We start from the raw sequence: 27,954 nt of genomic DNA, 5'->3' as shown, positions 1-27,954 counted from the left end.
CTGGTTCCGGCCCCAGACCCAAATCCCGGTCCCAAATCCCGGTGACACCGAGGGGGACTCGGGTCCCTGTCCCGGTCCTGAATCCCGGTCCCGAATCCCGGTGACACCGACGGGGGCGGGGGGCGAGTCCCCGTCCCGGTCCCGGTTCCAGCCCCAAATCCCGGTCCCGGTGACACCGGGGGCGTCCCGACCCTTCCTGAGGGTCCCAGTCCCTATTGGGGGGGGGTCCCGGTCCCGACTGGGGTCCCGGGGGGCTCCCGGGGGTGTCCCGGTGGTCCCGGGGGGGCGGTCCCGGTACCGATTGGGTTCCCGGTGGTCCCTGGGGGTGGTCTCGGGAGTCTCCCAGGTGGTCCCTGGGGGTGTCCCGGTGGTCCCGATTGGGGTCCCGGTGGTCCCGGGGGGAGTCCCGGGGGCGGTTCCGGTCCCGACTGGGGTCCCGGTGGTCTCGGGGGTCCCTGAGGGGATCTCGGTGGTCCCTGTGGGGATCTCGGGGGGTCCCGGGGGTGTCCCGGTGGTCCCGGTTGGGGTCCCGGTGGTCTCGGGGGTCCCTGAGGGGATCTCGGGGGGTCCCTGAGGGGATCCCGGTTGGGGTCCCGGTGGTCCCTGAGGGGATCTCGGGGGGTCCCTGTGGGGGTCCCTATTGGGGTCCCGCCCTTACCTGGGTGTCTCAGCGGGGCCGGGTCGGGGTCGGGCCGGTACCGGGCGCGGGGGGAGCGGTGGGACCGGGACCCCCCCGGGGTCGCTTTTATCCCCCCCGGGACCCCCCCCAGCCCCGGGGGGCTCCGGGGGGACCCCAAACCGGGCGGGGCCGGGCCCTGGCGGGGCCGCCCCCGGCCCGCGGGAGACCCTGGGGGACCCCCGGAGCCGCCCCCCGGTGTCCGGTGTCACTGGGGGGGGGCGGCCGGGGGCACGCGGCACCTGCGGCCCCCCGGGACCGGGCTGGGGGCGGGACCACCCCCCGAAATAGCGGGACCGCCCCCCCCAAAATGGTGGGACCACCCCCCGAAATAACGGGACCACCCCCCCCCAAAATAACGGGACCACCCCCCGAAATAGCGGGACCCACCCCCAAATGGCGGGACCACCCCCCGAAATAGCGGGACCACCCCCCGAAATAACGGGACCACCCCGAAATAGCGGGACCACCCCCAAATGGTGGGACCACCCCCAAATGGTGGGACCACCCCCAAATGGCGAGACCACCCCCATAATAGCGGGACCACCCCCCGAAATACCGGGACCCACCCCCAAATAGCGGGACCCACCCCCAAATGGCGCGACCACCCCCGAATAGCGGGACCACCCCCAAATGGTGGGACCCACCCCCAAATAGCGGGACCACCCCCCGAAATAGCGGGACCACCCCCCGAAATAGCGGGACCACCCCCCGAATAGCGGGACCCACCCCCAAATACGGGACCCAGACCAAAATAGCGGAACCCACCCCCCAATAAATACCGGGAGCTCTACAAATACCGGGACCACCCCCCAAAATAGCGGGACCCACCCCCAAAATAGAGGGACCCGCCCCCCAATTAGCGGGACCACCCCCCAATTAGCGGGACCACCCCCAAATGGCGGGACCACCCCCCAATAAATACCGGGAGCTCTTCAAATGGCGGGACCACCCCCAAATACCGGGACCACCCCCCCAAATACCGGGACCACCCCCCCAAATAGCGGGACCACCCCTCCCAAAATAACGGGACCACCCCCCCAAATAGCGGGACCCCCCCGGGGCACTGGGACCACCCCTAAATAGCGGCGGCTCTTTAAATATCGGGACCCCCCCGCCCCGGACCACCGGGACCCCCCCCAAATTACGGGGACCAACCCCCAATCAATACCGGGGACTCTTTCAATACCGGGAGCCCCCCCGGGACCCTCCCCAAATAAAGGGACCCCCCCCCCCCATTTGGAACCACCCCTCCCAAAATCCTGGGACCCCCCCCACCCCCAAAATTGGGCCCACCCCCCAAAATATCCCAAAATTAATTGAGGGGGGGTCAGAAAACCCCAAAATTAATGGGGGGAACCCCAAAATTAATGGGGGGGGGTTCGGAATTAAGGGGGGAGGACGACCCCAAAATTAAAAGGGGGGGGGTCAGAAAACCCCAAAATTAAATGGGGTGGGGTCGGAATTAAGGGGGGGGAACCCCAAAATTCAAAGGGGGGGGATTTTAGGGTGGGGGCGGGGCGGATCCGCTGGCTCAGGGCAATTCAAGCCGGGGGGGGGGAGGGGAAGGGGGAGGGGCCCCCCAGCCCCGCCCCTCCCCCCCCCCCCCCGGTATTTTTAGGTCGGCTCCGATTTCCCGGGGGGGGGGGGAAGCGGTGTCGAATTTGGGGGGGGGAGGGGAGGGGAGGGGTCCCGGGGGGGTCCTCGAGGGGGGGAGGGGAGGGACGGTGGGGGGGGGACCCCAGAAATGACCCCCCCCCCCCCCTAAAAAATATGGGGGAAACTGAGGCACGGGGGGGGCCCCAAAACTGGGGATTCCCACCCCAAAAAAAAGGAATTTTTCCCTCCAAAAAGGGACGCCAAAATTGGAATTTTACGCCCCAAAAAAGGGACCCCAAAAATGGAATTTTACCCCCCAAAACTGACCCCAGAAACGGAATTTTCCCTCCCAAAAAAGGGACCCCAAAAATGGAATTTCTCCCCCAAAATATTGGGGAGGAAACTGAGGCATGGGGGGGACCCCAAAATTGGAATTTCCCCCCCAAAAAGTAACCCCAAAAATGGAATTTTCCCCCCCAAAAAAGGGACCCCAAAAATGGAATTTCCCCCCCCAAAAAATGGAATTTCCCCCCCCAAATATCTCCGGGGAAACTGAGGCACGGGGAGACCCCAAATTTTTTTTTTTTTTTGGGGGGGGGGCCCCGTTGGGGAGCAAAAAGGGGGCGGAGTCGTGGGGGGAGGGGAAATCCGCTTTAATTGGGGGGAGGGGATTGGCAGAAACGGGGGGGGGGGGGAGGGGCAGATCCCACCTGGGGGGGCCCAGATCCCCCCTCCCCCCCAGGGATCCAGGCCCTGTTTTGGCATTTGGGGGGCCCAGATCCCAGTGGATCCCAAGGAGGGATCGAGTTCCACCTCCAGCTCATTTGGGGGGGTCCGGGGGGGTCCAGATCCCACCTGGAGCCCCCCAGTGGATCCAGACCCCCCCCCCCGTTCCCCCCAGTGGATCCCGGGGTGGATCCCGGTGGTTCCTGGTGGATCCCAGGGACGTCCCAGTGGATCCCGGTTGATGCCGGTGGGTCCCAGTGGATCCCAGTGGGTCCCAGGGTGCCAATGGTTCCCAGTGGGTCCCGTTGGTGCAGGTGGATCCCAGGGAGGTCCCAGTGGGTCCCAGTGGATCCCAATGGGTCCTGGTGGGTCCCAGTTGGTACCGGTGGGTCCTAATGGGTCCCAGGGAGGTCCCAGTGGATCCCAATGGGTCCTGGTGGGTCCCAGTTGGTGCAGGTGGATCCCAATGGGTCCCAGTGGTTCCCAGTAGTTCCCAGTTAGTGCTGGTGGGTTCCAGTGGGTCCCGGTGGGTCCCAATGGATCCCAGTTGGTGCAGGTGGTTCTCAATGGGTCCCAGTGGATCCCAGTGGTTCCCGTTGGGTCCCGTTGGATCCTGGTGGGTGCAGGTGGTTCCCAGTGGGTCCCAGTGGGTCCCGGTGGATCCCAGTGGGTGCAGGTGGGTCCCAGTGGTTCCCAGTGGGTCCTCAGTGGATCCCAATGGGTCCCAGTGGTTCCCAGTGGGTCCCAGTTGGTGCAGGTGGTTCCCAATGGATCCCGGTGGATCCCGCTGGGTCCCGTTGCTCTCAGAGCTGCTGGGAGAGGCCCTGGATGCGCTGCTGCACCTCCCCCGCCTGCAGCTGCTCCCAGGTGAGCAGGGAGAGCCCGAGCTGATCCTCCTGGGAACCGACAGCGGGCTGGGCTCCGCAACGGGGGGAAACGGGGGGAAACGGGAGGGATCTGGGAGGGATCTGAGGGGATCTGGGAGGGATCTGGGAGGGATCTGAGGGGATTTTGGGGGATTCTGGGTGGATTTCGTGGGGATCTGGGGGGAATCTGAGGGATCATTTTGGATCATTTGGGATCCAGTGGATCCCTCGCCTGCCGGAAGGGCTGGGGGTAGGGGGGGTGTAGTGTCTCTGATAGGATCCAATGGGATCATTCTGGATCAGTTTTGGACCCAGTGGATCCCCTCACCTCCCAGGAGGGGCCGGTTTTGATGCAATGGGATCCAGTGGGACCCCACTGGAAGGGGGGGCTGGGAGGGCCCAGGAGGGGCCGTTTTTGATCCAATGGGATCCAGTGGGACCTGGTGGATCCCTCACCTGCCGGAAGGGCCCAGGAGGGGCCGTTTTCAATGCAGTGGGATCCAATGGGATCCAATGGGATCGGGTGGATCCCTCACCTGCCGGAAGGGCTGGGGGGCACAGAAGGGGCCATTTTCAATGCAATGGGATCCAGTGGAACCCAGTGGATCCCTCACCTGCCGGAAGGGCTGGGAGGGCACAGAAGGGGCCGTTTTGGGCCCAATGGGATCCAATGGGATCGGGTGGAACCCGGTGGATCCCTCACCTGGCGGAAGGGCTGGGCCATCTCGCGCAGGAACCTCTTGGCCGCCTGCACGGCCTCGTCCACGGTCAGGTTCAGGTGGGACTCGGGCAGGTGCTCCTGGATCCAGCGCGGGAGCTTCCCCCGCTTGTCTGCGCGGGCAAAGCGCTGGGAACGGGGGGAAAACACAGGAAAATGGGAAAAAAACAGAGAAAAATGGGGAAAAACAGGCAGAAAATGGGGAAAAACAGGGAGAAAATGGGGTTTGGGATACCAAAAATGGCCCAAAATAACCCCCAAACACCCCCATGCTTGTCTGCACGGGCAAAGTGCTGGGAACGGGGGGAAATGGGGAAAGAACAGAGAAAATGGGAAAAACCAGAGAAAATGGGAAAAATGGGGAGAAACGGGGGGAAAATGGGAAAAAAACCCAAGGAAAATGGGGTTTGGGACACCAAAATAACCCCAGGAATCCCCAAAATGACCCCCAAACACCCCCACGCTTGTCTGTGTGGGCAAAGTGCTGGGAATGGGGGGAAAATGGGGAAAAACCAGAGAAAAATGGGAAAAAACAGGGAGAAAATGGGGTTTGGGACACCAAAAATGGCCCAAACTGAGCCCAAATCTCCAAAACTGATCCTAAATCCCCTAAAATCTCCCCCAAACCTTGTCAGTGAACACCGTGAGCCCATGGTTGGATTTGCCCCTCAGGGCTCTCCCCACGCACTGCGCCGCCCCAAACTGACCCAAAACTGACCCTAAACCCCCCAAAACTGACCCCAAACTGAACCTAAACCCCCAAAACTGACCCCAAACTGAACCTAAACCCCCCAAACTGACCCCAAACTGACCCCAAATCCCCCAAAACCAATCCCAAACCTTGTCAGCGAACACCATGAGCCCATGGTCGGTTTTCCCCCTGAGGGCTCTCCCCACGCACTGCGCCGCCCCAAACTGACCCAAACACCCCAAAACTGACCCCAAACTGACCCCAAATCCCCTACAATCGATCCCAAACCTTGTCAGCGAACACCATGAGCCCGTAATCCGTTTTCCCCCTGAGGGCTCTCCCCACGCACTGCGCCGCGTGCCGCATGGCGTCGAAGGTGAGGAATTCGCCCTCGCGCACCTGGAGCTGCTCCCGCAGGAATTCCAGACGGGCCTGGGGGGCACACGGGGCTGAGACCTCCAAAAACCCCCCCAGGTATCCTAAAAACACCCCCAGGTATCCTAAAAACCCCCCCAGGAATCCTAAAAAACTCCCCAGGAATCCTAAAAACCCTCACAGGTATCCCAAAACCTCCCCAGGTATCCTAAAAACCTCCCCAGGAATCCTAAAAACCTCCCCAGGAATCCTAAAAACCCCCCAGGAATCTAAAAACCCCTCAGGTATCCCAAAAACCCCCCCAGGTATCCAAAAAACCTCCCCAGGAATCCTAAAAACCTCCCCAGGAATCCTAAAACCTCCCCAGGAATCCTAAAAACCCCCCCAGGTATCTCAAAAACTCCTCAGGTATCCTAAAACCCCCCCCAGGAATCCTAAAACCCCCCAGGTATCCAAAAACCTCCCCAGGAATCCTAAAAACCTCCCCAGGAATCCTAAAAACCCCTCAGGTATCCTAAAACCTCCCCAGGAATCCTAAAAACCCCTCAGGTATCCTAAAACCTCCCCAGGAATCCTAAAAACCCCCCCAGGTGAGATTTGGGTAGGGGGCCACACCTGAGACCCCCAAAACCTTCTTAAAAACCCCCCAAATCCCCATAAATCCCCCTAAAAATCCCCAAAACCCCCCTAAACCCCCCCAAATCCCTTGATCCCTCCCAGGGACCCCCCCAAGGTGGAATTTGGGGAGGGGGCCCCACCTGAGCCCCCTTGAAAATCCCCAAACACCCCTAAAAACCCCCCCAAAATCCCCATAAATCCCCCCCAAAACCCCAATAAATCCCCTTAAAAAACCCCAAATCCCCCCAAATCCCCCCAAATCCCTTGATCCCCCCCAGGTGGGATTTGGGGAGGGGGCCCCACCTGAGCCCCCCCTGAAAATACCCAAATCTCCCTAAAACCCCCATAAATCCCCCCCCAAACCCCCATAAATCCCCTTAAAACCCCATAAATCCCCTTAAAAAACCCCAAATCCTCCCCAAATCCCTTGATCCCCCCCAGGGGACCCCCCCAGGTGGGATTTGGGGAGGGGGCCCCAGCTGAGCCCCCCCTGACCTTGAGGATTCGGCTCTGGGTGTAGACGTAGGGGACCCCAAACATGATCACGGCCCGGCCATAGTGATGGACTGGGGGGAAATTTGGGGTCAGGGACCCCAAAAAACCCAAATTTCCCCTTAAATCCCCCCCCAAACACAAAAGGAACCAAATGGTGATGAAAACCAACCCAAAAAAAGCAAAATTGCCACCAAAATCCACCCAAAAAAAGCAAAATTGCCACCAAAATCCCCCCAAAATTTCCCATTAAATCCCCCCCAAAAAAGTCACAAAAATCCCCCAAAAACCACCAAAATTGCCACGAAAATCCCCCCAAAATTTCCCATCAAATTCCTCCCAAAAAACCCCAAATTGTCACAAAAATCCCCCAAAACCCACCAAAATTGCCACGAAAATCCCCCCCAAAATTTCACATCAAATCCCCCCCAAAAAACCCCAAATTGTCACAAAAATCCCCCGAAAATTGCCATGAAAATGCCCCCAAAATTCCCATTAAATCCCCCCCAAAAAACCCCAAATTGTCACAAAAATCCCCCGAAAATTGCTATGAAAATGCCCCCAAAATTCCCATTAATCCCCCCAAATTTCCCATCAAATCCCCCCAAAACCCCAACATTTCCATCAAATGCCCAAAACTCCAAAATTTTCCTGCAAATCCCTCAAAAAAAACCCCAAATTTCCCCTCAAATCCCCCAAAATCCCCTCAAGCACACCATGAAGCCTCTCAAAGCCCCAAAATTTTCCCAAAATTTCCCAAATTTTCCCAAATCTCACTGAAGTCGATGCCCTCGGAGACTTTGCCCCAAGACTGGGGTGGGAGCACCCAAAAAAGGGACCCCAAAAATCCCCTCAAACCCCCCCAAATCACCCCAAAATTGCCCCAAATCCCCAAAATTCCCCCAATTTTGCCCAAATTTTCCCAAATTCGCCCCAAATCTCACCGAAGTCGATGCCCTCGGAGACTTTGCCGCGCGCCACCGAGAGCAGCACGGCCCCGCGGCCGTTCTCACACGCCTGGGGAGAGAGGGGACCCCAAAATCACCTGGGAACCCCAAAATTCACCTGGGACCCCAAAATTCACCTGGGAACCCCCAAAATTCACCTGAGACCCCAAAATTCACCCTGGGAACCCCCAAAATTCACCTGGGACCCCCCCAAATTCACCTGGGAACCCCCCAAAATTCACCTGGGACCCCAAAATTCACCCTGGGAACCCCAAAAACCCCCTGGGAATCCCAAAAATTCACCTGGGAACCCCCAAAACCCCCCCTGGGAATCCCAAATATTCACCTGGGAACCCCCCAAAATCCCCCTGGGACCCCAAAATCACCTGGGAACCCCCCAAAAACCCCCTGGGAACCCCAAAAAATCCTCTTAGGACCCCCCCAAATTCACCTGGGACCCCCAAAATTCCCATCCAGGATCCCCAAAATTTCCCAAAAATCTTCCTGGGACCCACAAAAATCCCATCCAGGATTCCCCCAAGGAACCCAAAATTCACCTGGGACCCCCCAAAACCCCCCCTGGGACCCCCAAAATTCACCTGGGACCCCCAAAAACCCCCCTGGGACCCCCAAAAAATCCCCCAGGATCCCCAAAACTCCCCCAAATCCCCCCAAGGACCCCCAAAACTGCCCCCAAACCACCCCAGGACCTTGAAAATTCCCCCAAATTTCCCCCCAGGACACCCCAAACTTCCCCAGAAGCCCAAAAAATCCCCCCAAATTCCCCCAGCACCCCCAGAATCCCATCCAGAACCCCTCAAATCCCCCCCAGGACCCCCCAAATCCCCCCAGGACCCCCCAAAATCCCCCCAGGACCCCCAAATCCCCCCCAGCACCTCCTGGTATTTCTCCAGGGCCACGCTGGTCTCAGCCCCGTCCTGGGTCTCGATGAAGAGGAGTTTGTTCCTCTGGATGTTCTCCAGGATGCCCTGGGCAGGAATTTGGGGGATTTGGGAGGATTTTGGGGGGATTTGGGGTTCCTTAGGGGTCTCAGGAGGGGATTTGGGGCAGTTTTAAGGGGTTTTGGGGCAGTTTTAGGGGGTTTTGGGGCAGTTTTTGGGGTCTCAAGGGGGGATTTGGGGGTTCTGGGTCTCGATGAAGAGGAGTTTGTTCCTCTGGATGTTCTCCAGGATGCCCTGGGCAGGATTTTGGGGGATTTTGGGGGTCCCAGGGGGGTTTTGGGGCAGTTTTAGGGGGTTTTGGGGAAGTTTTAGGGGGATTGGGGCAGTTTTAGGGGGATTGGGGGCAGTTTTAGGGGATTTTGGGGCAGTTTTTGGGGGCATTTGAGAGGTTCTGGGTCCTGTTTGTTCCTCTGGATGTTCTCCAGGATGCCCTGGGCAGGAATTTGGGATAATTTTGGGATAATTTTGGGGTGATTTTGGAGTATTTTTGGTGGGATTTTGGAGGATTTTCGGGGGTATTTAGGGCTATATTTTTGGGATTTTGGAGGATATTTTGGGGTGATTCTGGGGTATTTTTGGGGCTATTTTGGGGTCTGATTTGTAGGTATTTTTGGCCATTTAAATGGGATTTTCGAAGGGGTTTTGGGGCATTTTTTGGGGATATTTTGGGGTGATTCTGGGGTGTTTTTGGTGGTATTTTGGGGAATTTTTGGGGGTATTTTTGGGGGTATTTAGGGCTATATTTTTGGGATTTTGGAGGATATTTTTGGGGTCATTTGGGGGATGTTTTGGGGTGATCCTGGGTGTTTTTGGGGCTATTTTGGGCGGTGATTTGTAGGTATTTTTGGCCATTTTAATGGGATTTTCGAAGGGGTTTTGGGCCATTTTTGGGGGATTTTTTGGGGTATTTTTGGGGTGATTTGGGGGAATATTTTGGGGTGATTCTGGGGTATTTTTGATGGGATTTTGGGGTATTTTTGGGGGTATTTTTGGGGAGATTGAGGGGAATATATTTGGGATTTTGGAGGATATTTTTGGGGTGTTTTTGGGGGTATTTTGGGGGGTGATTTGTAGGTATTTTTGGCCATTTTAATGGGATTTTCGAAGGGGTTTTGGGCCATTTTTTGGGGGTATTTTTGGGGTGATCTGGGGGATATTTTGGGGTGATCCTGGGGTATTTTTGGGGCTATTTTGGGCGGTGATTTGTAGGTATTTTTGGCCATTTAAATGGGATTTTCGAAGGGGTTTTGGGCCATTTTTGGGGGTTATTTTGGGGGATTTTTGGGGTGATTTTGGAGGATATTTTGGGGTGATTCTGGGCTGTTTTTGGGCTCCCACCTGCTCGTACCACGAGGCCACGGTGCTCTCCAGGTAAACGTAGCTGGTGAAAAAAGCCACGAGGCCGTCGGGGACCACGGCCGAGAGCTCCAGGAGCAGCTGCCCATAATTCCGGGTCACCGCTGGGGTTTGGGGGAAATTCGGGGAAATTTGGGTTATTGGGAATCCCAAAAAAGTCAAAATCCACCCAGAAATCCCCCAAAATTCCTCCCCCAGAGCTCCAGGAGCAGCTGCCCCTAATTCCGGGTCTCTGTTGGGATTTTGGGGGAAATTCGGGGAAATTTGGGTTATTGGGACCCCAAAAAATCCCAAAACCTCAAAATTTCCCTAGAAATCCCCCCAAAATTCCTCCCCCAGAGCTCCAGGAGCAGCTGCCCATAATTCCGGGTCACCGCTGGGGTTTGGGGGAAATTCGGGGAAATTTGGGTTATTGGGACCCCAAAAAATCCCAAAATCCACCCAGAAATCCCCCAAAATTCCTCCCCCAGAGCTCCAGGAACAGCTGCCCATAATTCCGGGTCACCGCTGGGGTTTTGGGGGAAATTCGGGGAAATTTGGGTTATTGGGAACGAAAAAATCCCAAAATCCACCCAGAAATCCCCCAAAATTCCTCCCCCAGAGCTCCAGGAGCAGCTGCCCCTAATTCCGGGTCTCTGTTGGGATTTTGGGGGAAATTCGGGGAAATTTGGGGTTATTGGGAACCCAAAAATCCAAAAAAAGTCAAAATCCCCCCAGAAATCTCCCCAAAATTGCCCTAAAATCCTCCTCAGAGCTCCAGGAGCAGCTGCCCCTAATTCTGGGTCACCGCTGGGATTTTGGAGGAAATTCGGGGAAATTTGGGTCATTTGGGAACCCAAAAATCTCAAAACCTCAAAATTTCCCTAGAAATTCCCCCAAAATTCCTCCCCCAGAGCTCCAGGAGCAGCTGCCCATAATTCCGGGTCTCTGTTGGGATTTTGGGGGAAATTCGGGGAAATTTGGGGTTATTGGGAACCCAAAATCCAAAAAAAAGTCAAAATTTCCCCCAGAAATCCCCCAAAATTCCTCCCCCAGAGCTCCAGGAGCAGCTGCCCCTAATTCTGGGTCACTGCTGGGATTTTGGGGGAAATTCGGGGAAATTTGGGGTTATTGGGAACCCCAAAAATAAAAAAAAAGTCAAAATTTCCCTAGAAATCCCCCCAAAATTCCTCCCCCAGAGCTCCAGGAGCAGCTGCCCCTAATTCTGGGTCTCTGTTGGGATTTTGGGGGAAATTTGGGGTTATTGGGAACCCCAAAATCCAAAAAAAGTCAAAATCCACCCAGAAATCCCCAAAATGGCCCAAAAAACCCCAAAAATTGCCCCCAAATCCTCCCCCCAGAGCTCCAGGAGCAGCTGCCCCTAATTCCAGGTCTCTGTTGGGATTTTGGGGGAAATTTGGGGTTATTGGGACCCCAAAAAACCCTAAAATCCCCCAAACCCCCCAAAAATCCCTCTGAGACCCCTCCCCAGAATCCCCCAGACCCCAAAACCCCCAAATTCTCCCCAAATTTTCCCCCAAATCCCCCCCAGCCCCAGCGATGTCCTCGCGGGTCTCGAATTCGGAGCTCACGGCCACCCCAAAAGCCCCAAAATTTCCCCCAAAATTCCCCCAAAATGAGCCTGAGACCCCTCCCCAGAGCCCCCAAACCCCAAAAGGCCCAAAACCCCAAAAGCCCCGGGGTTTTGCCCCAAATCCGCACCGATGTCCTCGCGGGTCTCGAATTTGGAGCTCATGGCCACCTGGTCATTGCCTCTGCCCACGATCTGGGGGGGCTGGGGGTCAAAACCCCCAAAATCCCCCAGGACCCCCCAAAATCCTCCCCAAAAATCCCCCCAGGACCCCCCAAAATCCCCCCAGGACCCCCCCCAAAATCCTCCCAAAAATCCCCCCAGGACCCCCAGAATCCTCCCCCCAAAATCCCCCCAAGACCCCCCCAAAATCCTCCCCAAAAAATCCCTGAGACCCCCCCCAGGACCCCCCAAATCCTCCAAAACCCTCCCAGGACCCCCCAAATCCCCTCAGTAGCTCCTCAAATTCTCCCCCAAGACCCCCCAGATCCTTCCCCAGACCCCTCACACACCCCCCCAGGACCCCCCAAAACCCCCAGACCCCCCCAAATCCCCCCAGGATCCCCCAAAAACCCCCAGGACCCCCTAAATTCCCCCCAGACCACCCAAATCCCCTCAAGAGCTCCTCAAATTCCCCCCCAAAACCTCCCCAGGACCCCCCAAATCCCCCCAAAACCCTCCAAGGACCACTCAAATCCCCCCCAGGACCCCCAAACACCCCCCAGGACCCCCCAAATGCCCCCCAGATCCCCTCAAATTTACCCCCAGGATCCCCAAACCCCCCCAGATTCCCCCCCAAATCCCCCCCAGGACCCCCAAACTCCCCCAGGACCCCCCCAAATCCCCCCAGGACCCCCAAAATCCCCCCCAGGACCCCCCAGATCCCCTCAAATTTCCCCCAGGAGCCCCCCAAATGCCCCCCCAAAGCCCCCAGGACCCCCCCAAACCCCCCTCAGGACCCCCCAAATTCCCTCAAATTCCCCCCCAAACCCTCCCAGGACCCCCCAAATCCCCCCCACGACCTCCCCAAATCCCCCCCAGATCCCCCAAATGCCCCCCAGGACCCCCCCAAATCCCCTCAAATTCCCCCCCAAACCCCCCCAGGACCCCCTAAGTCCCCCCAGGACCCCCCAAATCCCCTCAAATTCCCCCCCCAGACCCCCCCAGGACCCCCCAAATCCCCCCCAGGACCCCCCAAACCCCCCCAGGACCCCCCAAATCCCCTCAAATTTCCCCCAGGACCCTCCCAAATCCCCCCCAGGACCCCCCCAGGACCCCCTAAGCCCCCCAGGAACCCCCAAACCCCCCCAGGACCCCCCAAGCCCCCCCAAATCCCCTCAAATTCCCCCCAGGACCTCCCAAATTCCCCCCCAAACCCCCCCAGATCCCCCAAATCCCCCCCAGGGACCCCCCAAACCCCCCCAGGACCCCCCAGGGACCCCCCAAATCCCCCCCAGACCCACCATGGGGCAGAGGCAGGTGCGGGCCAGGGTCATGCTGAAGGTTGCCATGGTAACGGGCTGGAATCCCAGGATTTGGGGGTAAAACTCCAGGGGGGACAAAGTCTGGGGGGGCAGGGCCAAAGAAAGGGGGGTCAGGGGGATTTTGGGGGGGATTTTGGGGGGATTTGGGGGTTTTTGGGGTGGATTTTGGCTTTTTTGAGGGGGGATTTGGGGATTTTGGGGGGGAATTTTGGGAGGGATTTTGGGGCTTTAAGGGGGATTTGGGGTTTTTGGGGTTTTATTGGGGATTTGGGTTTTTTTTGTAGGGGGGATATAGGGGTGTTTTTGGGGTGATTTTGGGATGTTTTTGGGGTATTTTTGGGGTGATTTTGGGATATTTTTGGGGTGGTTTTCGGATGTTTTGGGGTGATTTTGGGGTGTTTTTGGGGTGATATTTGGGGTGTTTTTGGGATATTTTTGGGGTGATTTTGGGATGATATTTGGATATCTTTGGGGTGATATTTGGGATGTTTTTGGGGTGATTTTGGGATGGTTTTGGGGTGATATTTGGGTGATATATGGGGCATTTTTGGCGTGATATTTGGCATATTTTTGGGGTGATTTTGGGATGGTTTTGGGTGATATTTGGGATATTTTGGGGTGATATCTGGGATGTTTTTGTGGTGAAATTTGGGGTGGTTTTGGGGTATTTTGGATGTTTTTGGGGTGGTTTTGGAGTGCTTTTGGGGTGATATTTGGGATATTTTTAGTGTGATATTTGGGGTGTTTTTGGGCTGATTTTTGGGGTAGGTTTTGGGGTATTTTTGGGATGTTTTTTGGGGTGGTTTTGAGGTGATATTTGGGGTGTTTTGGGATGATTTTGGGATGTTTTTGTGGTGATATTTGGGGGTGTTTTTGGGGTGATCTTGGAGTGATTTTGGGATGATATTTGGGGTGATATTTGGGGTATTTTTTGGGATGTTTTCGGGGGTATTTTTGGGATGTTTTTGGGGTGATATTTGGGATGTTTTTGGGGTAGTTTTGGGGTGATATTGGGGTATTTTTGGGGTGATATTTGGTGTGATTTTGGGATGTTTTTGGGGTGGTTTTGGGATGTTTTTGGGGTGATTTTTGGGGTGGTTTTGGGGTATTTCTGGGATGTTTTTGGGGTGGTTTTGGGGTGTTTGGGGGTGTTTTTGGGATATTTTTGGGGTGTCTCACCCCCGAGGTGACGATGACGGACTGGAAGCGCTCGAACACCGGCCGGATGGCGATGGAGGCGTCCAAGCAGCTGGGGGGGACCCCAAAAATGCCCTCAAAAATCCCCCCAATAAAAACCCAGACCCCCCTTCCAAAAAACCCCAAATCCACCTCAAAATCCCCCCATCAAAAAACCCCACAAAAATCCCCCCCCAAAAAACCCCAAATGCCCCCCAAAATTTCCCCAAAAAAAACCTTAAAATCCCCTCCCCAAAAAACCTTAAAATCCCTCCCCAAAAAACCCCAAATTCCCCCAAAATCAGCCTAAAACTCCCTCAAAATCGCCCTAAAAAACCCCAAATTCCCCTGTGAAAATTCCCCCCAAAAACACTCAAAATCCCCTCCCAAAAAACTCCTAATCCCCCCCCAAAAAACCTCCCAAATCCACCTCAAAATCCCCCCAAAACCCTGTCAAAAAACTCCCAAAACTCCCTCAAAATCCCCCCAAATCCACCTCAAAATCCCCCCACCAAAAGCCCCAAATCTCCCCAAAATCTCCTCTAAAATCCCCCCAAACTTCCCCAAAAAAACTCCTCCAAATCCCCCTTAAAAAAACCCCAAATACCCCTTAAAAACCTCCCAAACCCACCTCAAAATCCCCCTCAAAAAAAATCCCCAAATCCTCCCTAAAATCCCCCTCAAAATCCCCAAAAATCCCCCAAATTCCCCCCCTCAAATCCCCAAAATCCTCCCTGAAAAAACCCAAAATCTCCCTAAAATCACCCCCAAATTCCCCCCAAAAAAGCCAAAAATTCCCCCAAAAACCCCCAAAAATCCCCCAAAAACCCCAAAAGCCTCCAAAACCCCCAAAATTCCCCAAATTCCCCAAACCTGAAGTGCAGGACGGGGTTGGCGATGCTGGGGGTGCGGTCGTCGAAGGGTTCGATGATGATGGTGAAACCTGGGGGGGTTTGGGGGAATTTGGGGCTTTTTGGGGATTTTGGGGGGGAATTTGGGATTTTTTGGGGTGGGGGGGATTTGGGGGTTTTTGGTGGTTTTTTTGGGGGGGGAGATTTTGGGGTTTTTTGGAGGGATTTTGGGGTTTTTTGGAGGGATTTTGGGAGGATTTTGGTTTTTTTGAGGGTGGGAATTTTGGGGGTTTTTTTTTAGGGATTTTGGGGTTTTTTAGGGATTTTGGTTTTTTTTAAGGATTTTGGGGTGATTTCAGGGATTTCAGAGAGGATTTCAAGGGAATTTGGGAGAGATTTTGGGGCATTTGGGGTTTTTTGGGGGCATTTTTGGGTTTTTTTTTGACCCCAGCTTGCTGTAGGTGCTGACCAGGATTTAGGGGTATTTTTGGGGTATTTTTGGGGTATTTTTGGGGTTTTTGTGCCCACCTTTGCTGTAGCTGCTGACCAGGATTTAGGGGTATTTTTGGGTATTTTTGGGGTATTTTTGGGGGTTTTTTGTGCCCACCTTTGCTGTAGGTGCTGACCAGGATTTAGGGGTATTTTTGGGGTATTTTTAGGGTATTTTTGGGGGTGGTTTGGGGGTTTTTTGTGCCCACCTTTGCTGTAGGTGCTGACCAGGATTACAGGATATTTTAGGGTATTTTTGGGGGTATTTTTAGGGTATTTTTGGGTATTTTTGGGGTGGTTTTGGGGTTCTTTGTGCCCACCTTTGCTGTAGGTGCTGACCAGGATTTAGGAGTATTTTAGGGTATTTTTAGAGTATTTTGGGGGGTTTTTTTGGGGGTTTTTTTGGGGTTCTTTGTCCCCACCTTTACTGTAAGTATTGACCAGAGTCCAGAGGTATTTTTAGGATATTTTTAGGCTATTTTGGGGGGTGGTTTTGGGGGCTTTTTGTCCCCACCTTTACTGTAGGTGCTGACCAAGATTACAGGATATTTTTAGGGTATTTTTAGGAAATTTTAGGGTATTTTTAGGGTGGTTTTGGGGTAGTTTTGGGGGGTTTTTTGTGCCCACCTTTGCTGTAGGTGCTGACCAGGATTACAGGATATTTTTAGGGTATTTTTAGGGTATTTTGGGGTGGTTTTGGGGTTTTTTGTGCCCACCTTTGCTGTAGGTGCTGACCAGCATTACAGGATATTTTAGGGTATTTTTAGGGTATTTTTGGGGTGGTTTTGGGGTTTTTGTGCCCACCTTTGCTGTAGGTGCTGACCAGGATTTAGGGGTATTTTTGGGGTATTTTTAGGGTATTTTTGGGGTGGTTTTGGGGGTTTTTGTGCCCACCTTTGCTGTAGGTGCTGACCAGGGTGGCGAAATTGGCCACGAGGGTGATGGGGGAGAAATCGGCGACATCGGGGAGGGCGAGGGTGCGGAGCAGGGAGTGCAGGCGCTCGGCACAGAACCTGACAGGGGGCAGAAATCGGGGTTCAGGGACCCCAAAAACCCCAAAAACCACCCCAAAAACCCCCAAAACCACCCCAAAAAACCCAAAAACCACCCCAAAAACCCCAGAAACACCAAAAACCCCAAAAACCCCAAAAATCACCCCAAAAACCCCCCCAAAATCCCCCATGGGAGGGTGTGGAGCAGGGAGTGCAGGCGCTCGACACAGAACCTGACAGGGGGCAGAAATCGGGGTTCAGGGACCCCAAAAACCCCAAAAAACACCCCAAAAAACCCAAAAATACCCCACAAAAACCCCCCCAAAACCCTGAGACCACAAAAACCCCTCAAAAATCACCCCAGAAACCCCAAAAATCCTCCAAGGAAAAGATTTTTTGGGGCCCCCAAACTGTTTTTTGGGGTGAAGATCCCATTTTTGGGGGGGTTTTAGGGGTGCAGATCCAATTTTTTGGGGTTCTGAACCCATTTTAAGGGGTCCCAAATCCATTTTAAGGTGTCCTGAGCCCATTTTTGGGGTCCCAGACCTGAGGGGTTTGCGGTCGATGCAGACTCTGTCCCTCAGCTCCCTCAGGAAGGCCGGGGGGCTCTCTGAGGGGTTTTTGGGGGTGCAGATCCCATTTTTTGGGGGTTTTATGGGTTTTTTTGGGGTGCAGATCCCATTTTTTGGGGGTCCTAAGCCCATTTTTGGGGGGTGAAGATCCCATTTTTTGGGGTCCTGAGCCCATTTTTGGGGTTCCAGACCTGAGGGGTTTGCGGTCGATGCAGACCCTGTCCCTCAGCTCCCTCAGGAAGGCCGGGGGGGCTCTCTGAGGGGTTTTTAGGGGTGCAGATCCCATTTTTGGGGGTTTTATGGGGTTTTTTTGGGTCCCAGACCCCATTTTTTGGGGTGCCAGACCTGAGGGGTTTGCGGTCGATGCAGACCCTGTCCCTCAGCTCCCTCAGGAAGGCCGGGGGGGCTCTCTGAGGGGTTTTTTGGGGGGTGCAGATCCCATTTTTGGGGGTTTTATGGGATTTTTTGGGGTGCAGATCCCATTTTTGGGGTCCCAGACCCATTTTTTGGGGTCCCAGACCCATTTTTGGGGGTGCCAGACCTGAGGGGTTTGCGGTCGATGCAGACCCTGTCCCTCAGCTCCCTCAGGAAGGCCGGGGGGCTCTCTAAGGGGTTTTTGGGGTGCAGATCCCATTTTTGGGGTCCTAAGCCCATTTTTGGGGGGTGAAGATCCCATTTTTTGGGGTCCTGAGCCCATTTTTGGGGTGCCAGACCTGAGGGGTTTGCGGTCGATGCAGACCCTGTCCCTCAGCTCCCTCAGGAAGGCCAGGGGTGCTCTCTGTGGGGTTTTTGGGGGTGCAGATCCCATTTTTGGGGGTTTTATGAGGTTTTTTGGGGGTGCAGACCCCATTTTTGAGGGTTTTATGGGTTTTTTGGGGTGCAGATCCCATTTTTGAGGGTTTTATGGGGTTTTTTGGGGGTTTTATGGGGTTTTTTGGGGTCCAGACCTGAGGGGTTTGCGGTCGATGCAGACCCTGTCCCTCAGCTCCCTCAGGAAGGCCGGGGGGGCTCAGCTGCTGCACTCGGGGCCCCCGGAGCTGAGCCCGAAGGTGCTCGACCAAACGGCGCAGGAACCCCACAAAGTGCTCGGCTGTACGGATACTGCCTGGGACTGCCTCTGGAATGGGGAAAAAATGGGAAAAAACGGGGTCAGAAACAGCCCAAAATCCACCCCAAACCCCACAAAGTGCTCGGCTGTACGGATACTGCCTGGGACGGCCTCTGGAATGGGGAAAATGGGGAAAAACGGGGTCAGAAACAGCCCAAAAACCCCCAAATCCACCCCAAACCCCACAAAGTGCTCGGCTGTGCGGATACTGCCTGGGACTGCCTCTGAAACGGGGAAAAAACGGGGTCAGAAACAGCCCAAAATCCTAAAATCCACCCCAAACCCCACAAAGTGCTCAGCTGTACGGATACTGCCAGGAACTGCCTCTGAAACGGGGAAAAACGGGGTCAGAAACAGCCCAAAAACCCTAAAATCCACCCCAAACCCCACAAAGTGCTCAGCTGTACAGATACTGCCTGGAACTGCCTCTGAAACGAGGGGAAAAACGGGGTCAGAAACAGCCCAAAATCCCTAAAATCCACCCCAAACCCCACAAAGTGCTCGGCTGTGCGGATACTGCCTGGGACTGCCTCTGAATGGGGAAAAAATGGGGTCAGAAACAGCCCAAAAACCCCAAAATCCACCCCAAACCCCACAAAGCGCTCAGCTGTACAGATACTGCCTGGAACTGCCTCTGGAATGGGGAAAAATGAGAAAAAACGGGGTCAGAAACAGCCCAAAAACCCCAAAATCCACCCCAAACCCCCACAAAGTGCTCGGCCGTGCGGATACTGCCTGGGACTGCCTCTGAAATGGGGAAAAAAGGGGAAAAAATGGGGGAAAATGGGGAAAAAATGGGGGAAAACGGGGTCAGGAGCAGCCCAAAAACTTCAAACCCCAAAGCCATCCCAAACCATCCCTGTGGTTTTGGGAGTTCCCCTGATCCCAGCAGATCCCAGACCCCAAAAGGTCTCCCTGAGCTGAGCATGGAGAGGGGACCCTGACCCTGAGGATTTTGGGGTGGATCCCGAGGGTTTTGGGGGTTCCTGTGACCCCAGGCAGATCCCAATGGATCCCAGTGGATCCCAGTGGATCCCAGTGGATCCCGTACCCTGCAGGATCTCGTCGGGCAGGACGGGGTTGGCCAGGAACAGGTCGGAGTCGCGGGCGGCGCCGGCCTCGCGCAGCCCCTGCACCAAGCGCCGATATTCCTCGGCCAGGCGGCGGGAATCCGACTCCTTGATCCTAAAATGGATCCCAGAATCCACCCACGGGACCCCAAAGAACCCCTGAGATCCCAAATCCCAGCCCTGAGATCCTAAACCCACCCCACAGCCCCTGCACCAAGCGCCGATACTCCTCAGCCAGGCGGCGGGAATCCGACTCCTTGATCCTAAATGGACCCCAAAGGACCCCTGAGATCCCAAATCCCAGCCCTGAGACCCCAAATCCCAACCCTGAAGATCCCAAATCCCAACCCTGAGATCCCAAATCCCAACCCCGCAGCCCCTGCACCAAGCGCCGATACTCCTCGGCCAGGCGGCGGGAATCCGACTCCTTGATCCCAAATGGACTCCAAAGAAACCCCTGAGACCCTAAATAACCCCCTGAGATTCCAAATCCCAACCCTGAGATCCCTAAATAACCCCTGAGATCCCAAATCCCAGCCCTGAGACACCAAATCCCAGCCCTGAGATCCCAAATCCCAGCCCTGAGATCCCAAATCCCAACCCTGAGATCCAAATCCCAGCCCCGCAGCCCCTGCACCAAGCGCCGATACTCCTCAGCCAGGCAGGGAGAATCTGATTCCTTGATCCTAAAATGGATTCCCAAATAACCCCTGAAATCCCAAATCCCAACCCTGAGATCCCAAATCCCAACCCTGAGATCCTAAATAACCCCTGAGATCCCAAATCCCAGCCCTGAGACACCAAATCCCAGCCCTGAGATCCCAAATCCCAACCCGCAGCCCCTGCCCCAATCGCTGGCACTCCTCAGCCAGGCAGGGAGAATCTGATTGCTTGATTCCTAAAATGGATCCCAAATAACCCCTGAAATCCCAAATCCCAACCCTGAGATCCCAAATAACCCCTGAGATCCCAAATCCCAACCCTGAGACCCCAAATCCCAGCCCTGAGATCCCAAATCCCAGCCCTGAGATCCCAAATCCCATCCCTGAGATCCTAAACCCACCCCGCAGCCCCTGCCCCAGTCGCTGGCACTCCTCGGCCAGGCAGGGAGAATCTGATTCCTTGATCCTAAAATGGACCCCAAATAACCCCTGAGATCCTAAAAATATCCTTGAGATCCTCCTGAGATCCCAAATCCCAACCCTGAGACCCCAAAATCACCCCTAAAACCCCAAACTCCCATTTCTGAGGACCCCAAAATTCCCCCAAAAAACCCAACCCTGACCCCGCTGACCGCTGGATGTGGCTCTGCAGTGGGTGATGGTCACTACCCCCAAAATCCACCCTGAGCACCCAAAATCCCCCCCAAAACCTCCAAATCCCATCTCTGAGACCCAAAATCCCATCCCTGAGACCCCAAAAGGCCCCAAAAAACCCCAAATCCCCCCAAAACCCCAACCCCAGCCTCACTGACCAACTGGACGTGGCTCTGCAGTGGGTGATGGTCACACCCATGGCACCCCAAAATCCCATCCCTGAGCACCCCCAAATCCCCCCTAAAACCCCCAAATCTCATCTCTGAGACCCAAATCCATCCCTGAGACCCCCAAAAACCCCAAAAATCCCCCCAAAACCCCAAACTCGACCCCGCTGACCGCTGGCCGTGGCTCTGCAGTGGGTGATGGTCACTGCCCCAAAACACCCCAAAATCCCCCCTGAGCACCCCAAATCCCCCCTAAAACCCCCAAATCCCATCTCTGAGACCCCAAATTCATCGCTGAGACCCCAAAAGGCCCCAAAAACCCCAAAAACCCCCAAAATCCCCAACCTCGACCCCGCTGACCGCTGGACGTGGCTCTGCAGCGTGGCCACGTTGGCCTGGCAGCGGTCGAGCGTCCGGCGGGTGATGGTCACTCCCATGGCCTCGATGCAGACGTTGTCTGGGGACAGGGAGTGCAGAAATGTCATCAAAAATATCACCCCAAAATGCCCCAAAATGACCCCAAAATCCTGCAAACCAGCCCCCAAAAATCCAGCAAAAAACAGCCACCAAAATCCACTAAAAATAGCCCAAAAATACCCCAAAATCCAGAAAAAAACCTACCCCAAAATCCACTAAAAAAGAACCCAAAATACCCCAAAGTCCAGCAAAAAAACACCCCAAAATCCACTAAAATATAACCCAAAATACCCCCAAAATCCAGCAAAAAACCCACCCTAAAATCCACTAAAAATAGCCCAAAATACCCCAAAAATCCAGCAAAAAAACCCACCCCAAAATCCTCTAAAAATAGCCCAAAATACCCCAAAATCCAGCAAAAAAAAATTCCCAAAATTCTACAAAGCCCACTCCAAAACCCAGAAAAAAACCTCAAAATATCCAAAAGAATCCCCCAAAAATCACCCCCAACCCCCCTCAAAATCCCCCTGGGGGTGACCCCAAACTGCCCCTAAAGGATCCCAAATCCCCCCTGAATCACCCCAAATCCCCCCCTCAATGACCCAACCCCCAGGATTTCAGGGTTTTTTGGGGGTTTTTTTGGGGTTTTTTTGGGTTTTTTTTGGGGTTTTAGGGCGGCACCGATGTTGTGAGCCTCATCGAACACCACGACCCCAAACCTCCCCCAAATGACCCCAAATCCCCCCTGAATCACCCCAAATCCCCCCTCAATGACCCAACCCCCCAGAATCTGGGTTTTTTTTGGGTTTTTTGGGGTTTTTTTGGGGTTTTAGGGCGGCACCGATGTTGTGAGCCTCATCGAACACCACGACCCCAAACCTCCCCCCAAATCCCCCCTGAATCACCCCAAATCCCCCCTGAAATCACCCCAAATCCCCCCTGAATGACCCAACCCCCCAGAATCTGGGTTTTTTGGGGGGTTTTTGGGGTTTTTTTGGGTTTTGTTGGGGTTTTAGGGCAGCACCGATGTTGTGAGCCTCATCGAACACCACGACCCCAAACCTCCCCAAATGACCCCAAATCCCCCCTGAATCACCCCAAATCCCCCCTGAATGACCCAACCCCCCAGAATCTGGGTTTTTTGGGGGTTTTTTGGGGTTTTTTTGGGTTTTGTTGGGGTTTTAGGGCGGCACGATGTTGTGAGCCTCATCGAACACCACGACCCCAAACCTCCCCCAAATCCCCCCTGAATGAACCCAAATCCCCCCTGAATTGACCCCAAATCCCCCCTCACTGACCCAACCCCAGGATTTAGGGATTTTTTGGGGTTTTTTGGGGTTTTTTGGGTTTTTTGGGGTTTTAGGGCGGCACCGATGTTGTGAGCCTCATCGAACACCACGACCCCAAACCTCCCCCAAATGACCCCAAATCCCCCCTGAATCACCCCAAATCCCCCCTCAATGACCCAACCCCAGGATTTAGGGTTTTTTTGGGGTTTTTTTTGGGGTTTTTTGGGGTTTTTTTTTGGGGTTTTAGGGCGGCACCGATGTTGTGAGCCTCATCGAACACCACGACCGAGGAGCGGGCGAGCTCGGCCGACACCAGCCCGGCGATCTTGGGGTCCAGCAGGTAATGGTAGCTGTACACCACCACGTTGGCGTGGGCCAGCTGCAAAAATGGGGCTTTTAGGGCCCTTTTGGGGTGCCCAGAGGGATTTGGGGTCACCCAGGCAGGTTTTGGGGTCATTCAGGGGGGATTTGGGGTCATTTTGTGGGGAAAAATCAAAGCGCCAATAGGGGCAGGTGGAGAGAAGAGCTTTTAGGGAAGGGTTTGGGGGAAGGTTTGGGGTTCCCCCAGAGAGATTTGGGGTCACCTAGAGGGAGATTTGGGGTGCCCAGAGGAGTTTTGGGGTCACCCAGAGGAGTTTTGGGGTCACCCAGGCAGGTTTTAGGGAGGTTTGGGGCAGTTTTGGGGTTCCATAGGGGCGGTTTTGGGGTCCAGCAGGTAATGGTAGCTGTACACCACCACGTTGGCGTGGGCCAGCTGCAAAAATGGGGACGTTTAGGGCCCTTTTGGGGTCCCCAGGGGGATTTGGGGTCACCCAGGCAGGTTTTGGGGTCACTCAGGGGGATTTGGGGTCATTCAGGGGGGTTTGGGGTCATTTTATGGGGAAAAATCAAAGTGCCAATGGGGGCGGGTGGAGAGAGGAGCTTTTAGGGAAGGGTTTGGGGGAAGGTTTGGGGTTCCCCAGAGAGATTTGGGGTTCCCCTGAGGGGTTTTGGGGTGCCCAGGAGGTTTTGGGATATTTTTAGGGACATTTTTAGGATATTTTTTTGGGTATTTTTAGAATATTTTTAGGGTGTTTTACTGATGCTGTGTCCATGAAGTAGGGGCAGATATTTAAGGATAATTTTAGGAATATTTTTAGGACATTTTTGGGATATTTTAGGGTTTCTCACAGAGGCCCTGGCCATGAAGTAGGGACAGATATTTGGGGATATTTTTAGGGATATTTTTAGGGATATTTTAGGGATATTTTTAGGACATTTTTGGATATTTTAGGGTTTCTCACAGATGCCCTGGCCATGAAGTAGGGACAGATATTTGGGGATATTTTAGGGATATTTTAGGGTATTTTGGGGTGTTTTTGGGGTATTTTGGGGTGCCTTACAGAGGCCCCTGGCCATGAAGTAGGGGCAGATATTTGGGGGATATTTTAGGGATATTTTTAGGGATATTTTAGGGTGTTTTTGGGATATTTTGGGGTATTTTGGGGTTCCTTACAGAGGCCCTGGCCATGAAGTAGGGGCAGGTATTTGGGGATATTTTAGGGATATTTTTAGGGATATTTTAGGGTGTTTTTGGGATATTTTGGGGTATTTTGGGGTTCCTTACAGAGGCCCTGGCCATGAAGTAGGGGGCAGGTATTTGGGGATATTTTAGGGATATTTTATGAAGTAGGGGCAGATATTTAGAATATTTTTAGGGATATTTCTGGGGTATTTTAGGATATTTTGGGGTGCCTTACAGAGGCCCTGGCCATGAAGTAGGAGCAGATATTTGGGGATATTTTGGGGTATTTTGGGGTATTTTAGGACTCCTTACAGAGGCCCTGGCCATGAATTGGGGCAGGTATTTGGGGATATTTTAGGGATATTTTGGGGTATTTTTAGGATATTTTAGGACTCCTTACAGAGGCCCTGGCCATGAAGTAGGGGCAGATATTTAGGGATATTTTTAGGGATATTTTAGGGATATTTTAGGGATATTTTAGGGATATTTTAGGATATTTTAGGACTCCTTACAGAGGCCCTGGCCATGAAGTAGGGGCAGAGGCCGCGCTGGCGCCCGAGCGCCCGGAGATCGTCCAGGTTGTGAACCCCAAAGGGGAGGGGGCTCTGCCGGCCCCGGGCCTCGAACCTCCTGAGGGGGGAGAGAGAAATGAGGCTGGGGTCAGCAAAAATGGGGGGAGAACAGCAAAAAACGGGGGAAAACAGCAAAAAATGGGGGAAAAACAGCAAAAAATGGGGAAGAACAGCAAAAAACGGGATTTGGGGTCCTTGGAATGGGATTTGGTGTCCTTGGAATGGGATTTGGGGTCCTTGGAATGGGATTTGGGGTCCTTGGGATGGGATTTGGGGTCCTTGAAATGGGACTGGGGGCCAAGTATGGGGTGGGGATGTCCCAAATGGGGGGAGAACACCCCAGAGTGGGGCTGGGGTCTGTGGGAGTCCCTGAAATGGGGCTGGGGTCACCAAGAATGGGGTGGGAATATCCCAGGATGGGGCTGGGGTCCCCAAAATGAACAAGGGAACCAATGGGGGGGTCCCAGGGGATCCATTGGGGATCAGCCCCCCCCAAATCCCCTCCAGACCCTTTGGGACCCCCAGGGATCCCCCCAGATCCCCCTGGAACCTTCAGGACCCCCCAAATCCTCCCAAAATCCCCCCAGGATCCCTCCTGGGACCCCTGCAGACCCTTCAGGACCCCCCCAGATCCCCTGGGATCCCCCTCAAATCCTCTCAGATGCCCCCAGATCCCCCGGAACCTTTCAGGACCCCCCAGATCCTCCCAGATCCCCTCAGTTTCCCCTCAAAATCCCCTTGGGACCCCCGGGATCCCCCCGGATCCCCCCGGATCCCCCGGGCTGACCTGGAAGAAGGAGCAGCTGGGCCGGGCTCCCTCGGGGGGGTCCCGCAGGTACGAGGCCGTCAGGGCCAGGCAGCGGCTGTCGACCTCCTTCCCAAAGCGGAGCGCGGAGACCTGGGCAGGGATCCACTGGGATCTACTGGGATCCACTGGGATCCACACACAGCCCTGAGAGCCCCCTGACACCCCCCTGGGATCCCCCCTCCTTCCCAAGCGGAGCGCGGAGACCTGGGCAGGGATCTGCTGGGATCTACTGGGATCTGCTGGGATCCACACACAGCCCCCAGAGACCCCTGACACCCCCCATGATCCCCTCTCCTTCCTGAAGCAGAGCGCGGAGACCTGGAGCAGGGATCCACCGGGATCCATTGGGATCTACTCACAGCCCTGAGAGACCCCTGGCACCCCCCCCCCATCTTCCTGAAAGGAGCGCAGAGACCTGGGCAGGGATCCATTGGGATCCATTGGGATCCCTGTGACCCCCCCTGCCACACCCAGCCCCCACAAAAGGCCCAGGTCCCTCCAGTCCCCCTGGATCCCCCCAGATCCCTGGGATCCCCTGGGATCCCTGCAAGCCCCTGAGCCTCCTCCCCAGCCCCAGCCCCCCCAGATCCCCCGGGATCCCCCCCGATCCCCGTTCTGGATCCCCGACCTCGGGGTGCACGCAGAGATTCTTGCGGGAGCTCAGCGCCAGCGCCAGGAAGGGCAGGGGCTCCCCCAGCTCCCGCTCGTAGCATTCCAGAAGCTTCCGCAGCTCCTCCACCACCTGCGGGGGGGACGCGGGGACGTGAGGGGATCCAGCCCTGAGGGATCCACCCGAGGGATCCACCCTGAAGGATCCAGCCCAGGGATCCCCTCCCCGCTGACCTTCTCAATCTCAGGCACTGTGCGGGAGCAGTAAATCAGCTTGGACACGTCCAGGGGGTGGGCCTGGGGGGGAAGAAAGGATCTGCTGGGGATCCACTGGGATCTGCTGGGATCCCAGAACCCACCAGGACATGCTGGGATCACCCAGGATCTCCTGGGATCCACTGGGATCTGTCAGAACCTGCCCAGATCCCCTGGGATAATCCAGGATCCGCTGGGACCCATTGGGATCCGCCAGGACCTTCAGAACACCCTGGGACCACCCAGGATCCTCAGGGACCCACCAGGACCCTCTGGGATCTACCAGGACCCCACCCCCCACCCCCAACCGCTCAAGCTCCCCCCAGATCCCCCGGGATCCTCTCGAATCCCCCCCCCCTCCCCCTCCCCAACCCAAGGGGATCCTCAGGAGCCTCTGGGATCCACCAGGAGCAGTCAGAAGCCCCCAGACCCCTCAGGATCCCCCGGGATCGGCTCACGCGCTGGTAGGCGATGATCAGGGCCAGCAGTGACACCGTCTTGCCCGTCCCCCGACGGCATCTCCAGAACCCCGTGGCCCTGGGGGGGAAGGGGCGGTCACAGGGGGGGCCCTGATCCCTCGGTGGATCCCTCCCGGTGGATCCCTCCCAGGGGATCTCTCCCAATGCGTTTCCCCCAATGGATCCCCCCTGTTGTCCATCTGTCCCTGTCCCCCATCTCCCCCCACCCCAAGTGGATCCCTCCAGTGGATTCCCTCAGAGGATCCCAAATGGATCCCTCCCAGTCGGATTCCCCAGCTGATCCCCCCTCGGTGGATCCCCCTCCCCTTTGGATCCCTCATTGATCCCACCCATTGGATCCCCTCAGTGGATTTTCCCCCACTGGATTCCCCCAGTTGATTCCTCATTGGATCCATCCCAGTGGATCCCCCCCATTGGATCCCTCCCGTTTTCCCCCAGTGGATCCCACCTTGGCGTCCAGGGTGCGTTTGAGCTCCAGCATGTAGGAGAACTGCTCGGGGTAGATGAACTCATAGGGGAACAGCACCAGGAGCCCGTCCACGTTCAGCCTGAGGGATCCCAGGGGATCCAGTGGCACCGGGTGGATCCCGAGGGATTCTGGGGGCAGTTTTGAGGGGATTCGGGGGGAATTGGGGCAGATTTGGGGGTCTGGGGGGTTGGGGCAGCACCAGGAGCCCGTGCACGTTCAGCCTGAGAGGATCTGGTGGATCCTGGAGTGGATCTCACCAAAATCCCCTCAAAATCTCCCAAAATCTCTCAAAACTCCCCAAAATCCCCTCAGATCCTCCAAAACTCCCCAAAACCCCCTCAAATCGCCCAAATTTTCCCCCAAATCCCCCTCAGATCCTCCAAAATTCCCACAATTTCCCCCCAAATTCCCCAATATCCCCCCAACCCCCCCTCAGCGCCCCCTTTTCCCACCCCTCCCCCCCCTCACTTCATGGCTCCCGCGCCGCCTCGCGCCGCCGCCTCGGCCCCGCCCCCTTCCGCACCGCGCGCTCCGATTGGGCATCGCTGAGCCCGCCTCGCGCTCCTATTGGCTGAATGAAGCTGCCAATCACAGGGAGAGAGCAGCTGTGCCGGGGAGGAGCAATCGAGCGCAGAGCGATGGATCGGAGGACACTTGCGGGGAGAGGGGAGAAAAATTTGGGATTTTGGGGGATTTTTGAGGTTTTTGGGGACATTTGAGACACGGGAGTG

General features: G+C 55.4%; 1 protein-coding gene across 1 annotated transcript; it reads right to left on the bottom strand.

Moving 5' to 3' along the window:
• Nucleotides 1-2,878: 2,878 nt before the first annotated feature.
• On the bottom strand, nucleotides 2,879-27,698 carry ERCC2 (ERCC excision repair 2, TFIIH core complex helicase subunit). The gene is given in 26 exon segments (XM_077192879.1): nucleotides 2,879-3,897; nucleotides 4,571-4,714; nucleotides 5,565-5,708; nucleotides 6,765-6,835; nucleotides 7,706-7,778; nucleotides 8,605-8,697; nucleotides 10,009-10,130; nucleotides 11,728-11,791; nucleotides 13,060-13,161; nucleotides 14,260-14,329; nucleotides 15,130-15,199; nucleotides 16,491-16,609; nucleotides 17,506-17,566; nucleotides 18,170-18,277; nucleotides 19,320-19,453; nucleotides 21,182-21,278; nucleotides 22,783-22,906; nucleotides 24,544-24,661; nucleotides 25,287-25,306; nucleotides 25,391-25,501; nucleotides 26,040-26,153; nucleotides 26,255-26,317; nucleotides 26,734-26,784; nucleotides 26,786-26,812; nucleotides 27,203-27,302; nucleotides 27,692-27,698. Coding segments are annotated over 26 exon segments (2,298 nt in total). The 5' UTR covers nucleotides 27,697-27,698; the 3' UTR covers nucleotides 2,879-3,804.
• Between the last annotated feature and the right edge of the window lie 256 nt (nucleotides 27,699-27,954).

Source organism: Agelaius phoeniceus, chromosome 36 (genome assembly GCF_051311805.1).
Source record: "Agelaius phoeniceus isolate bAgePho1 chromosome 36, bAgePho1.hap1, whole genome shotgun sequence".
Lineage (NCBI taxonomy): Eukaryota > Metazoa > Chordata > Aves > Passeriformes > Icteridae > Agelaius > Agelaius phoeniceus.
The sequence above is the reverse complement of the archived record's forward strand: the minus strand, read 5'-3'. Positions and strand labels throughout refer to the sequence as shown.